The 16,661-nt window shown below is 39.3% G+C and overlaps 1 protein-coding gene across 1 annotated transcript in view; it reads right to left on the reverse strand.

Annotated features, from left to right (window-relative positions):
- Pex1 (peroxin 1) overlaps positions 1-16,661 on the reverse strand; it is a 288,016-nt gene that overhangs the window by 79,631 nt on the left and 191,724 nt on the right. Inside the window, exons 15-16 of the mRNA XM_067136460.2 lie at positions 9,987-10,173; positions 1,262-1,429 (exon numbers count right to left, since the gene is read on the reverse strand). Of these exons, the coding sequence (XP_066992561.2) occupies positions 1,262-1,429; positions 9,987-10,173 (355 nt within the window). The remainder of the gene's footprint in view (positions 1-1,261; positions 1,430-9,986; positions 10,174-16,661) is intronic.

Raw genomic sequence — 16,661 nt, forward strand, 5'->3', positions numbered from 1 at the left:
TTGACCTCCCAGAAGTCTACAATGAACATTAGTAACATTCAGATTCACTTCCCTGATGCCACATCTGTGATCCAGAAGTCCATAGCAGAGTGAACCTGCGGATTAATTTACTTCTTCTGAGGAAAAAGCTGTCATCAGCTAGTGTAGTTTTCTTTTTCCTGTCACAGTTTCCCTTTTCCTCAGGTGAAACTGAGCCAGTCTGTTTGTACTGCTGAATAATCTGATTAACAGTGCCCACACAAGACACAACATTTTTTTTTTTTTTTTTTTTTTTTTTTTTGTTATGGGCTTTATGTCGCACCGACACAGATAGGTCTTATGGCGACGATGGGATAGGAAAGGCCTAAGAGTTGGAAGGAAGCGGCCGTGGCCTTAATTAAGGTACAGCCCCAGCATTTGCCTGGTGTGAAAATGGGAAACCACGGAAAACCATTTTCAGGGCTGCCGATAGTGGGATTCGAACCTACTATCTCCCGGATGCAAGCTCACAGCCGCGCGCCTCTACGCGCACGGCCAACTCGCCCGGTGACACAACATTTATATCTCCTTTTGTGTCACAGGAATACTATGTGATAATATCACAATAATTGCACTTTGCATCCTAGGAGTCATATCCATCAAAAACAGATATAAAAAATTTCTCAAGATAACCTCAAAATCCCTAACAAGTACAACACATGGCAAATGTGCACTCTTAATCTAAACAATCATCATACAAAAAATTACTCCAGAATCAAAAAAGCAAGCTGCCTATTGCTCTTTGTGATGGATAAAGTATTTTTTCTTCTGTCTCTTGGCAAGGCCAGGAGAGAGAGAGGAAAAAAAAGCTTCCATCGAAGTCTCAGCCCCATTTATGGGGCTAATTGTATGGAAGCTGCTGACATATGGATATTGCTGAGTAACACTAAGCCCCACGGGCTCTGAACTTGAAGGGGAACGTGGGTTCACTATAGTTCATTTTATCTTCATTAGCTACTCAATTGATACTGATACCAGGAAGGTCAGCCAACCACAAAAACATGCCTCTGATTTAATTTAACCCCATCCCCGACCCTGTATTAGGAAACAGAACTAAGGGGATAGACATACAGTAAATGATCATCAATGGTTCTTTATACCTTCTTCACTTCTGCAGGTCGTATATGCAGTCTTTCGTGTCTACACATTAAGGGAGTAGAAATGCATGAAAAAACTGTAGGAATGTTTACAATTCTTACAATACTGAAACTGCTATGGTACATTAAAAATGTGCAATACTAACCTCAGTAACAACTTTGTTTTCCATAGCCATGAGTTGAGCAGTATAGAGAACAGCTTGAAGGTCAGCTCCAGTGAAGCCTTCACTTAACCTTGCAATTTCGGCCAGATCAACATCATTGCACAGGTGCAGCTTACGACTAAGTGCATTCAATATGGCAAGCCGGTCCTCCTAAAGAACATACAAACAATAATATCATAATTTATTTGGACATGAAACATCAAATGCAACAGACTGTCAAAACACATATTATTTACAATATACATTAGGTAAATCAGATGACATAATATGTTACACAAAGTGAGGAGTGTTTGATGTTGCCTATACAATTACTAAAATAGCAGATCATAATGCTCTATTTCCCTTCTATTTATTTCAGCCTTAGATTTGTGTTGTTGTGTTACGGGAAAACTTACTATTCCATAATATAAACTTCGTGGCATATCACATGACCTTCAGAAGATATTTTCAACTGATATGAACTTATCATTTTAGTCTCAACATAGTTTTAGCTTAATGTTTTGCCCTATGATACCTTTTGTTTTAGTTTTAAACCTTATTCAAGTTTTAGCTGATGATGTCCAATATTCTAGGATGAAACCTGTACTAATGAATGTAAATAAATTGAAGAAACTTGCATAGGTGGAATTGAGCCTCCATAGCTCAGGCGGCAGCGTGCCAGCCTCTCACCAGTGTGTTCCATGGTTCAAATCCCAGTCACTCCATGTGAGATTTGTGCTGGACAGAGCAGAGGTGGGACAGGTTTTTCTCTGGGTACTCCGGTTTTCCCCATCATATTTCATTCCAGCAACACTCTCCAATATCATTTCATTTCATCTGTTATTTATTAATCATTGCCCCAGAGGAGTGCGACAGGCTTCGGCAGGCGGCACAATACATTTTTATCCTCGCCGCTAGATGGGGGCTTCATTCATTCCGTTCCTGACCTGGTCGAATGACTGGAAACAAGCTCTGGATTTTCACTGCATAGGTGGGAACTTAGTGACTATTACAAGCCGAAAACTTACCATCTTTCGTTTGTTTATTTTCAAGGGTTGCTAAATGTTTGTTAAGGGTTTGATAAAATAGATCTCTGTGAATAATGTTTCAATAGGTTTTTTTTTTTTCTTTCAAGTATGTAGTAAGGATGTAAATGAGAGGGCATATAAGTCTCTGGTAAGACCCTAACTAGAGTATGGTTCCTGTGTATGGGATCCTCACCAGGATTACTTGATTCAACAACTGGAAAAAATCCAAAGAAAAGCAGCTCGATTTGTTCTGGGTGATTTCTGACAAAAGAGTAGCATTACAAAAAGTTGCAAAGTTTGGGCTGGTAAGACGTGGGAGAAAGGGGACGAGCTGCTTGACTAAGTGGTATGTAACACTAAGTCTATACAAGGAGTATTTTATTATACCACCTATTCAATACAATCCACTGTTGCGTGGTTAAATGATAGACTTAGTGTTAAAGTTGTTTTCAATACGGAACAATGATGAGAATAATGGCTTGTAAGTGGTATGTTCTGAGCTGCCAGTGGAGAGATGGCGTAGAATGATATTAGTAGACGAATAAGTTTGAGTGGTGTCTTTAAAAGTGGGAAAGTTCACAATATGAAGATAAAGTTGGAATTCAAGAGGACCAATTGGGGCAAATATTTGTTTATAGGAAGGGGAGTTAGGGATTGGAAGAACTTACCAAGGGAGATGTTCAATAAATTTCCTATTTCTTTGCAATCATTTAAGAAAAGGCTAGGAAAACAACAGATGGGGAATCTACCACCTGGGCGACTGCCCTAAATGCAGATCAGTAGTGTCTGATTGTGACTGATTGAAGTTAAGCAGAGTTCTTACAGTTACAATAATGCTGCTGCTGCTGCTGCTGCTGCTGCTGCTGCTGCTGCTACTACTACCGTATATTAAAATGAAAAAATGTATGTCTTTCCAAGAGCGTGCGTATCATTTGCGAGTTGCCAATTAATGCCTGCAGACTAAGACTCCACCACTCTGCAGGAGACAACATAATCCTCTACAAGCAACAGCTCAATGGTTATCGAGCCATTCCGACACCATCACACTGTTTGCATTCTTGCAGAGGGAATCTATGAGAAGCTAGTACCTTCCAGCTCATTTTGTAGGCTTGTGGTACGAAAAATACCCTCCTCTGTCAGGAATTGATGATAATTGATTGATTGATGCTTGTTGTTTAAAGGGGCCTAACATCTAGGTCATCGGCCCCTAATGGCATAAAATGAGATGAAATGAAATGACAAATTAAAAACCCAAAATCCTCCAATGACCAGAATTCAAAACATGAGGACGAAGAATGAATGGATGGATGGATATGAATTTAAAACGATCAGTGGAACCGACCCACAGTGCCTCACATGCACAGAAGCTGGCATAAAACAATAGTATTACTGACCAAGGGACTGCTTCTATAGCATGATACTGGATGATGCTTGTAGTCGTTAGGAGTCCAAAATCCAAGTCCGGCCCCTCATAATGGTACTTATCGCTAGAATAGTAGAACCATGGTATTTATCATGTTGCGATACTAATCAAGAGTAGCGTAGACTCGCGGTATTCCACACATTATGGTACTACTCACAGTTAATGAAATTTGAACATATATTAGGGACCTACTGTGTTTCACACATTGCGGTGCCATTGATAGGCAATGCAAACCTATGGTGTTAATCACCTAACTGTAATAACCACAGGGACTCATCCTATCCCGTGGTGTTCCTCATATAGTGGGTACCAATTACAGGCAAGCCAGAACCATGGGTTCTGTCATCCCATGGTGTCGCTCAGATAGTGCTACTAATCACAGGTAATGTAAAAGCCGTCTCATTCTCGTTTGTTACTAATCACAAACCTATCTAGTACCTAACATAGTGGTACTACGCGCAAGGAAAAGCGACCCATGGTGTTCCCCCCATGGTGGTACTAATCAGGAGTTTCATGGTTCTAATATAATCATCCCTTAGTCGCCCCCTTTAGTTGGCTCTTAGGACAGGCAGGGGATACCGTTGGTGTATTCTTGGTCTGCATCCCTCGCCCACAGGGGGTCTGTCAGGAATTAAGACATATACGGTAACATCTTATGAGGGATTGTATGTTATGAACGGAATCTTACAAAGATGGGTAACAAAAAGATATACTTTAAATGGGGATATTTATTGAAATTTACCTCATCCAATAGTGGACACTTTTTCACGTACGGACTAGAAGTAAGTTAGTTTGTTTGTTTGTTTGTTTGTTTGTTTGTTTGTTTGTTTCTTTCTTTCTTTCTTTCTTTATTTATTTATTTATTTATTGAATTTAGCAATGGCGAAGTTAGGGCTCGTGGCCCTCTCTTACACTTAACTACGTAATTTACAGATAACACATATATAAAAGAAATGTACTATTCAATTATAAAATCAAAGATAAGCTAAAAATTACAGATTTAGACAACATATAACGAAGAAAGAAGCAAAGTTAAACAAATAAAATAAAATAAAATAAAATGATAGGAATCTGGAGCTAAAAGGTAAAAAGAAAGAGACAAAGTCATAATAAAAAGTAAGATACAAAATGAAAAATATAAGCAATGCATAAAGACAACACAATACGTAATAAAGTAAATAGAAATATAACTATGGCCATAAGAGTTTTCTATGTACATGAGTAAGGAGCTGAATATTATGTACAACAACAACAACAACAACAACAACAACAACAACAACAACAACAACAACAACAACAACAACAACAACAACAACAACAACAACAACAACAACAACAACAACAACAACAACAACAACAACAACAACAACAACAACAACAACAACAACAACAACAACAACAACAACAACAACAACAACAACAACAACAACAACAACAACAACAACAACAACAACAACAACAACAACAACAACAACAACAACAACAACAACAACAACAACAACAACAACAACAACAACAACAACAACAACAACAACAACAACAACAACAACAACAACAACATTGAAGAGTGGTTGATGGAAATAGCATGGGAAGTGCAAGATCTTGTGTTACAATTATGGAATAAGGATAATAAATGGAATTTTGAAAAAATGTATTTGGGTAGATTTTCCTTCCGAGTTTGATATATCAACGTAAGTATGTGGGATTTCCGTCGCCTCTCAAGTTTCAGCCAGGAAAGAAATGTGTAGTTAAGGGTTATGTGAGCATTGTAACTGAAGTTAAAAACAAATCAAAGACCAGAGTTCAATGCTCGTTGAAGTTTCATAGTTTGTTCAAGGGTCGCATCAACAAGGACAAGATTGCAGTAGTCAAGTATCGGTAGTATCAAAATTTGGAGAAGTTTTATCTTTACGTCTTGTGGCAAAATGTCCTTATGTCGTTTCAGAGGATATAGCGTCGTGTACATCTTTCTACATGTATTTCTTACGTGTGCAGACCAATCAAGAGTTTCAGTCAGGGTCATACCTAGGTTCTTCACTTCCTTACTGAACAGGATTATGATGGCATTTAAAGTCACTGGAGGAATAGAATAATTTTTATAGATGATGTTTAATCATTTCTGAGAGCCGATAATGATTGTTTGAGTTTTTTGGAGTTTAGGAGGAGGAGAAAGTTTTCACTGGAGTACACACCGAGTTGTTGAAGGTCGGAGTTAATCTCTCTTACTGTGTTCGATATATCATTTATAATAACATGGCAGTAAATCTGGAGGTCATCGGCAAAGAGGTGATATCTATTATATCTTCTTTTAGAAGAGATATCATAAATGTTGAGGACAAACAAAAGGGGATCAACAACAGAACCCTGGGGGGTTCCAGCCTTCCAGAGTCGCCACTGTGAAGCAGTATCTTGTACTATAACACATTGCATATGAACCGTAATATATGCGGTGAAAAATTTTAAAGCAACATTACTGAAAAACTATTCGAGCTTCTTCAACAATGTCTGCATGTTTATAGTGTCAAAAGCACTGCTGAAGTCAAGGAGTGTGAGTACTGTCACTTGTCTTTTGTCCACTGCTCGTCTGATGTCCTCAGTCACTTTGAGTAAGGCAGTTGCTGTGCTATGATCCTTCTTGAAGCCAGATTGAAGCAGGTCAAGAGAGTGAGTGTGCAGGTATTCCAGTATTTATGCATGTACCACCCGTTCTAATGCTTTGGAGAGAGCAGGGAGAATCGAAATGGGACGGTAATCAGATAGGAGTTTTTAACCTGGGTTTTTAGGAAGTGGAATTACAATAGCATACTTCCAAATTGCCGGTCATGTGCCGTTTTTGAGACAGCAATTAAAAATATGGGTGAGAGTGGGTAGAATAATGCCTATAATATTATGTATGAAAGTAACAGAAATTTCAATGACACCATTTGCTTTGGATTTAATAGGGTACAAGACTTTCTTAACTTCATTACTGCTGACGATACAAAAGGCAAAGCAGGGGCAATTTTGTGGGGGATGTTATTTACGTGAAAATACGCCTTTTAATCGTCGAGTGGAATGTCAGGTACCTGAAGCTGTACCTGTGATTTTCCTAGGCTCATGGCTTCGAGATGCCTCCAGGCAATAGCCGTATTTAGGTTACTTACTAATTCGCGAACATATTTAAATTTAAGATTACAGATGATTTGTTTAGTTTTAATCCTAATTATTCTATACTTTTCATAGTCACTTGGGTCATGAGTACGTTTGTAATGTCAGTAATGAGTATCAAGTAGAGACATCATATTTGTAACTGCAGAGGTTAGCCTGGATTAGGTTTGCAGGATATTCTGATCTGTCTTTTGGGTGCGTGTTTGTTGTCAAGATTGTGTATTAACAAATTAAATGTATTTATTTTTGCATCGATGTCTATCAGATTTAAAATGCCATTCCCTGGAAGATTGTAGCCATCATGCCTTAATTCATACATGTCAATATCTTTCATATTCCTGCAGGTTATATACGTAGGTTTATATTTTGGAATGTGAAGTGAGTAGGCATGAAATATAAGACTGTGGGTGGACATAGCCGGCACTGAAATTATTGTCCAGGGGTTACCACTTTCTGAGGGTTGTTAGTCACTTTGAGATCTATTAAGGTGTAGGAAATGATGTTGGCAGTATGTACATGGTTAGTAGGGTCAGAGGGAAGGATAGTCAAGTCACATAGAGGAAAACAAGTCTTCTAGTTTCTTAGTATCGTATTTCTTTGTAAGTAGAGTAGTATTAAAGTCCCCTAATATAATGATATGTTGATGGGCTGTTGGCAAGTTAAGTAAGTATGTTTCAAACTTGGTTAAGTAAGATACTTTAGGTAATCGTTAAACCACTCCAATAAGTATTTTCTGCCTACGAACATAAACTCTGTCCTCGGCAATGCACTGGTCCATGAGGTACAAATGACACGGCTCTTTACTGTAGGTCATCTCTACAGTAGAGAACAATACCTCTTCCCCTCTTATTTGTATGATCATGGCAACAGGGGTTATAGCCATCACAGCGAACCATGTTATTAGGAATTGATGGCAATAACCAGCTTTCACTAATACCTATCAAATGGACACTATTTTTGTTAAATATAGCCTGAATTTCGTTAAAGTGTGCGGGCAATGAGAACCACCACTGCTTTTGATAACAGGAGAAATAGTTAATCTGACATTACTGTAATTAATCAATGAGATCACACCAACAACAAAAATAAAAAAGAGCATGAAACGTATTATCATACTTTTACGGCAAGCATTATCCAATTACTAGACTTCTGGTTTTGGTTTGTAGGGCACTATTTCCAAATAGAGTGAAATCTCATTAGTGTGTTCCTCATACACATGTTTTTCCTGCTTAGCACATCGTAAATTTTAAGTCCTGATTCTCATCATATTAAATCTATATAAAAATACCTCACTTCTTGTGCCACAAATTTTCGCTATTACCGCTCAGTACAACCACATTCTTACTAGCCCTGAAACTGTCATTTGTCATTTCTTGTGAAAGGAACGTGATTTCCAACTCGGGTAAGAAAGAGCCCTCGCTAGTCGCTACAGCTGCATGATAATGAGAAAAGCCCTTGAATCCCTGAACTTCATAGGATATGTTGCACCTTCGGGGAACAAGCCGTTAGCCTCAGGAATGTTCAATTTTGCTTGCTGGCTGGCAGCGAGATTGCTGAATAACACAGCGAGCCTGTTTGTGCTTGTATTTCACATTCCATCAGAAATTAGAAATTGATTTTGTGTAGAGTGGTACAGTGAAGGATAGCGAATATTTATCGCCTGATAGCCTACATCTGGATTAGGAACATAATTGTGTGAAGTTGACTAGCGTGGGGCATGTTTGTCTTGTAACAACCTAGTTGTGGATTTGGAAAAAGCGACATTAAAAAAAAAAAAGATTCGGAAAAAGTCATGAAATTCTATTAAAATGAGGACAAAATTAAAATCTATCAGAAAGTGGACTGGCACCCGCATCTTTAAGCGTGTAGAGGTAGCGTAAAAGTTGATACTTGCACCTTCAAGTTTCGGCTCAATCATTCAAGTTGGTCGAATCAAAGTTTTCTCAGTTTCAAAATGGCAGCCAAAAATCGCAGTCACACATGATCGAGTGTAACCTCCAATTCATCGTCTTAAGAGTGTGACCAGAAAATAATGTTTAATAACCCACTGCTCCAAAATACAAGGCTTGTACTAACATTTGTTTTTAGAAAGAGTGCGATCTGCAATAATACTTTGATATTTTAATTGGTTCCTGTGCAAATGTTTTCATATTTTTGTTGTCCGGTGTTTTTCACACCTTTCAGTACACTGTTGTTATTTTACAATCCCCAGCAGGAAAGGTTTTCATATTTGTTCTCTCATGTTTCTCACACCTTTTAATATTTTCCTATTATCTTTAGAAATGGCAGATATAGTTTTCATTGTACCCGTGGATACACAACGGAAAATGCCGCCATGTCAGAAAAAAATCTGATCTAGTGTTTCCATATTCCTGTTGGATAGCTTTTATTTGTGTATTCAGCAATACGTTTTCTCGCTTAACATGTTCTTTCTCCTTGTCACCTGCAGAAATGTCTTAAAGAGGTTTTACTGTAGTTTATTTGAGAGGAATCAACACACTGGAAAAGAAATTACAGAATAATATTGTGAATAGCATCATAAAGCATTTGAAAAAGAGGAGACAGTTTAAGGCTTTTTTTAATTTATAGTGTAATACCAATATAGTTGGTCCGTTATTGGACAGTATAAATTTTCCAGCTAACTCATTCCTGGTTGCCAGCATTTCACCCGTGTGTGCTAAGTTGGGATCATCAGTTGGTAAATAGCACACCTATCAAGACGCATGGCTAGTGCATACCGTGGAGGCCACTGCATGGGTTACTTGGAGCCATCGGCAGTGCCAATGCACCATGAGAGACTTTATCTCATTTTCAAAAATTGATGCCTGCCTGGCCATCAGATGATAAAGATGTTGATTCCCATAGGGAACCTGAAATATTTGTTCCGAATGAGTCGAGTTACCTAAGCAAAACATGAACCTAAAATCACTTAGCCAGCATCTTTGTTATTTTCAGTTTGAATACACTGAACAATTCAGACTTGGAAATGAGCATATGACAGAATTAATGAATTAGTAGTTTAATTAATGAATTAATTAATTTGCTTATTCATTAACAGATAGAATTTACAAGACTGATAACAACAAGGAATACTTCAATACATGGAGTTCAGGTTTTTATTAAATTTTACCCGATCTGGTAGCGGACACTCAATGCAGCGATCTAACCGTCCAGGGCGTAGTAGAGCTGGATCCAGGAGATCCGGTCTGTTTGATGCTGCTATTACCCACACACCCACAAGACTCTCAACACCATCTAGTTGTGTCAATAACTGGTTTACCACACGATCTGTTACACCTGTACTATCATGGCCTCGTCTGTAAAAATAAATATAATGAAATGATTATATTGTTCCCTCAATAAGATGGATATTAAGAAATATAAACTTATAATACACACACATAGCTAACTATTTACTGAAAAATGTATTAAATATGAAAAATAAAAGTGAATCACATTTTGCAAAATAACATTAAAACTATATATCTGATCACCAAAGAAATGTGGAAGAACAGGTCTTGTACTGTATAAAGCTACATAAGACAACAGCAAAGAAAAAGAGTTCTCTGTTTTTTCTTTTATTTCCGTTATTTATTTGTTGATTTTGTACACCCCATTATTAAGAAATGAAATAATATTTAGCATATATTCTAAATTTCCAATTATTTTTACAAAATTAACCATTTATACAGTACAATCACATTATTATGACCACCTGGAAGTATCCATTCCACAATTTGCAGCATGGACAGCAGCCAAACGTGCTGGTCACAACTCAGTCAGATGCTGACAGGCCTTCACAGCTATCTGGAGCTATGCTGACTGCAGTGTGCTCCACAACTCTTCAAGGGTTCATGGCGGAGGAGACGGCAAACACGACAATCAAGGGGGTCATTCAGGTGTTCAATTGGATTGAGATCAGGGCTGTTTGGGGGTAAGGGAAGAACTATGAAGTCTTCATCATGCTCTTCCACTTCTAGCTGTGTGGCAAGGCACATTATTGTGCTGAAAGATCTCACCCTCCAGAGGAAAGACAATCATCATGAACAGGTGGACGTGATCACCACAGATGGATTCTTAACCAAATTTATTACGAGTGCCTTCCACACAGATGATGGGACCTAGACAATACCATGATAACACAGCCCCCAACTTCTTGTGTTCATCCAGCAATGGTTGCAGGGTGTTGGTTCTCCAATATTCTGTGCAGGACATGCTAACGCCCATCCACCCTATGCAGCTGAAAACATGACTGTCAAAACAGGCTATCTGTTGCCAATCAGCAGTGGACCAGTTGCCATACTGTCCAGCAAACTGCAACTATTCTTGTTGATGCAACTGTGTTAGCATGAGTGCATTCCCCCCTCCATCTATTCCAAAGCCCCGCTCATAGACAGGTTCACTGAACTGTTGAAGTAGAAATGAGTCTGCATGACCTCTGATTCATTTGGACAGTGAGCTGTTCCGCTGCAGCCTCATGCACTGACATAGTCAACGTTCGCGTTGGACATCAACAGTGCATGGAGCTCTGCAATTTCCACGATGGTTATTCCCAATGGTGCCATTCATCTACTCACGATACACCTTTACCAGAGAGGCTCATCAACAGTCCGCAAATGTCACCGTTTCAAAAATGCTACCCACCTTGGCCCGAAAGCCAATGATCATCTCTTCTGGCAACTCTGTTAAATCGCTTCCCTTACCCATGACAGCAGGAAGTGCAATGTGTACATTCAGCCTGTCAGTAGTATTATATACCCGCTTCACCAGCCCTCTTCATGGGCTATGCACTGCAGATCGCACTTCTAGCAGGTAGTCATAATTATGTGGTTTTGACTGTGTATTTTAACAATGCTTGCATACGATAAATTTCATCATGATTCCGTATTGACAATTTACAATGGAGTGGAAAAACGGTAACATATTTGTCCACCTCGGCAATACAATTACATTTACAATTTTTAAATTGCAAAACTGTTGCATAATCAGCACACACTGCAGCTTATTTTGGGCTATCTTCAGGTAAGATAAAGGGACAAAATTGTATACAAACATACATATTATCTACTCTATCAGAATGTTAGATCATAATTCTTACATTCTTAAGCATTATAAGGTTCATGTGTTAAAATGTTCTAAAAACAATGAGAAAAATGAGCTGAAAAATAAAACTGAATTCCTTCTCCATCATCATCATCATCATCATCATTATCATCATCATCATCATTTCCCATTACCCAGCTGTAGCCGGGTAGGGTAAATATGGTTCCTCTCCACTTTCCACCACTCCTCCTCTAACACTGTGTCCCAGTCCAGGTTTCTTTCTCTAATATTGTGTTGGATTGTGTCCTTCCATTTCAATCGTGGTCGTCCGTGGACTCTCCTTCCTTGCATTTGCATTTCTATCACCTTTTTTTTTTGGCATTCTTCTATCACTCATTCGCTTTATGTGCCCAAACCCTCTTAGTCAGCTCTTCTCTATTCTATCATTCATTTTTTGTACTCCAGTTTCTTTCAGGATTTTCTCATTCCTTATCTTATCCCTTCTACTCTTCTGTATCATACTCCTCAAGGACTTCATTTCGGCTGCCTGTAGTCGACTCTCATCCTTCTTTGTCATCATCCAAGTTTCTGCTCCATAAGTTGTTATGAGTACGTAATATATCTTGTACATAGTTTCCTTTGCTTCCATTGGCACATCTTTGTCCCATAACATGTTTTATACACTATGATATGGTTCATGGTGTGGGTTACTGTAGTCACGTCCTAGTTCGTGAACCATAGGCAATGGCTGAGTGGCCTAGTAAGTGGTCCTGAAATTCGGGATACCAGATGCTATGGAATGGTAGTGAAATGGTAGTGGGAATCTCGGACATATTCTGAGTCGTGGCCCTCCTTGTGCTCAGGCGGCTAGGACTATACAATCCACCAGTGGTCCATAACCCGTTAGAGGAGAGACTCTCATTTGGACTATGTGTAAGTAGGGTAGCATCCTTCTTCATGAATTTACCAAGCTCAGAACATTCTAAGCAAGCCTCGGACCTATGGGAGTACTGGAGTCCCACTCCCATTTGACAGGCGCGGGACTCTTTGGAAACAACTTGGGGAACGAAATGGAATTTGATGGGGAGCTATCAATATTAATGGGCCTTATGGAAGAAAGAAAGAACTGGCTGAGTCAACAAAGAGGATGAATCTGGATGTGCTAGGAGTAAGTGATATTCGGGTAAGGGGAGATAACGAGGAAGAGATAGGAGATTATAAAATGTATATGACGGGTGTTACAAAGGGAAGGGCAAAGTATGGGGTTGGGCTGTTTATCAGGAATACCATTGCACGCAACATAGTTTCTGTTAGGCACATAAATGGGCAAATGATGTGGGTAGAGTTGGCAGTTGGAGGAATTAGGACGAGAACTGTCTCAGCGTATTCATCATGTGAGGGTGCAGATGAGGATGAAGTTGAAAAGTTTTATGAAGCATTGAGTGACATCATGGTTAGGGTCAACAGCAAGGATAGGATAGTGCTAATGGGCGATTTCAATGCGAGAGTTGGGAATAGAACTGAAGGATATGAAAGGGTGATTGGTAAATGTGGGGAAGATACGGAAGCTAATGGGAATGGGAAGTGTTTGTTGGACTTCTGTGCTAGTATGGGTTTAGCAGTTATGAATACATTCTTCAAGCATAAGGCTATTCACCCCTACACATGGGAGGCTAGGGGTACCAGATCCATAATAGACTATATCTTTACCGACTTCGAATTCACGAAATCTGTTAGGAATGTACGAGTTTTGGGGGATTTTTCGATGATACAGACCACTATCTGATCTGCAGTGAACTAAGTATCTCTAGACCTAGGATAGAGAAAGTGAAATCTGTCTGCAAACGAATAAGGGTAGAAAATCTCCAGGACGAGGAAATTAGACAGAAGTACATGGATATGATTAGTGAGAAGTTTTGAAAAGTAGACAGTAAGCAGGTTCAGGGTATAAAAAGAGAATGGATGGCATACAGGGATGCTGCAGTAGAAACAGCAAGGGAATGCCTAGGAAAACCTGTGTGTAAAAATGGGGAAAGGCGAACATCTTGGTGGAATGATGAAGCGAGAGCAGCTTGTAAACATAAAAAGAAGGTTTATCAGAAATGGCTCCAAACAAGGGCCGAGGCAGGCAGGGAATTGTACGGAGGTGAAAGAAACAGAGCGAAACAAATAGTTGTTGAATCCAAAAAGAAGTCGTGGGAAGATTTTGGTAAGAACCTGGAAAGGCTAGGTCAAGTAGCAGGGAAACCTTTCTGGACAGTAATAAAGAATCCTACGAAGGGAGGGGAAAAAAGGATATGAACAGTGTTTTGAGTAATTCAGGTGAACTCATAATAGATCCCAGGGAATCACTGGAGAGGTGGACGGAATATTTTGAACATCTTCTCAACGTAAAAGGAAATCATCCTGGTGGTGTTACGAACAGCCAAGCTCATGGGGAGGAGGAAAATGATGTTGGTTAAATTACGCTGGAGGAAGTGGAAAGGATGGTAAATAAACTCCATTGTCATAAAGCAGCAGGAATAGATTAAATTAGACCCGAGATGGTGAAGTACAGTGGGAAGGCAGGGATGAAATGGCTTCATAGAGTAATAAGATTAGCATGGAGTGTTAGTAAGGTACCTTCACATTCAACCAAAGCAGTAATTGCACCTATCTATAAGCAAGGGAACAGGAAGGATTGCAACAACTAATGAGGTATCTCAATGCTGAGTACACCAGGCAAAGTATTCACTGGCATCTTGGAAGGGAGGATGCAATCAGTAGTTGAAGTTGGATGAAAACCAGTGTAGTTTCAAACCACAGGGGGGCTGTCAGGATCACATTTTCAGTATGCGCCATTTAACCGAAAAATGCTACGAGAGGAATAGGCAGTTGTGTTTAAGTTTCATAGATCTAGAGAAAGCAAATGACAGGGTACCGAGGGAAAAGATGTTCGCCATATTGGGGGACTATGGAATTAAGGGCAGATTATTAAAAATCAATCAAAGGCATTTATGTTGACAATTGGGCTGTAGTGAGAATCGATGGTAGAATGAAATCTTGGTTCAGGGGTTAGACAAAACTTTAATCTTTCGCCTTTGCTGTTTGCAGTTTACATGGATCATCTGCTGAAAGTTATAAAGTGGCAGGGAGGGATTCAGTTACGTGGAAATATAGTAAGCAGTCTGGCCTATGCTGACAACTTGGTCTTAATGGCAGATTGTGCCGAAAGCCTGCAGTCTAATATCTTGGAACTTGAAAATAAGTGCAATGAGTATGGTATGAAAATTAGCCTTTCAAAGAAGAAATTGATGTCAGGAGGTAAGAAATTCAACAGAACTGAATGTCAGATTGGTGATACAAAACTAAAACAGGTAGATAATATCAATTATTTAGGTTGTGTGTTCTCTCAGGATGGTAATATAGTAAGTGAGATTGAATCAAGGTGTAGTAAAGCTAATGCAGTGAGCTCGCAGTTGCGATCAACAGTATTCTGTAAGAAGCAAGTCAGCTCCCAGACGAAACTATCTTTACATCGGTCTGTTTTCAGACCAACTTTGCTTTACAGGAGCGAAAGCTGGGTGGACTCAGGATATCTTATTCATAAGTTAGAAGTGACAGACATGAAAATAGCAAGAATGATTGCTGGTACAAACAGATGGGAACAATGGCAGGAGGGTACTCGGAATGAGGAGATAACGGCTAATTTAGGAATGAACTCGATGGATGAAGCTGTACGCATAAACCGGCTTCAGTGGTGGGGTCATGTGAGGCGAATGGAGGAGGATAGGTTACCTAGGAGAATAATGGAGTCTGTTATGGAGGGTAAGAGAAGTAGAGGGAGACCAAGATGACGATAGCTAGACTCAGTTTCTAATGATTTAAAGATAAGAGGTATAGAACTAAATGAGGCCATAGCACTACAGTAGTTGCAAATAGAGGATTGTGGCAACGTTTAGTAAATTCACAGAGGCTTGAAGACTTAATGCTGAAAGTCATAACGGTCTATAATGATAATGTATGTACAGTAGAGTCTCGCTCAACCGACCTTCGCTTATCCGACACTCCGTGTTATCCGACACTGGTAGTCTTAATTTGAACTTTAGGTGGATGCAATTCTGGGACATGGGATGTGGAGGGTGCGACTGTGGGACAAGCACTGGCAGTCATGCGGTAGGATTATTCAGTGTAGTATTATTGGTTGGGTGCGGATGTTATAGTTTTCATATCCTCCGTGAGTATGGCAAGTAAACGTAAGAAAGTGATTGTTTCTGTGGAAGACAAGTAGAGTGGGTTAAAGAGACTGGACAAAGGGGAAACACTCCAAAAAGTGGCTTCAGCTTATGCTGTTGGACGTGTTACAGTGGGAGACTTGAAACATACGAGGGAATAAATTGAAAAGTGGTGCTCTACCAGAGCAACAAGTGATGCACTGAAAATTAGAAAAAACAATGAAAAATGTGAGTACGAAAAAGTAAGTGAAGCACTGTTTCTTTGGTTCACTAAAAACCAGGAAAAGGGCTTGTCAATATCTGACCCCATTCTGCAAGAAATGGCGGTGTATATCCAGAAGGAGTTTAATAAAGGGACCCTAATTTTACTGCCAGTGCTGGGTGGCTTGATCGGTGGAAAAAGCGGTACGGCATTGTGGAGAAAAACTGTCAGCTAAATCCGATGAGGTTGTGAAATTTATAAGACAATTTCAAGAAATAATTCTTGCTGAAGGATTATCCGGTGATCAGATTTTTAATTGTGATGAGACTGGGCTGAATTTCAAGAT

This window comes from Anabrus simplex, chromosome 1, assembly GCF_040414725.1.
Source record: "Anabrus simplex isolate iqAnaSimp1 chromosome 1, ASM4041472v1, whole genome shotgun sequence".
Taxonomy (NCBI): Eukaryota; Metazoa; Arthropoda; class Insecta; order Orthoptera; family Tettigoniidae; genus Anabrus; species Anabrus simplex.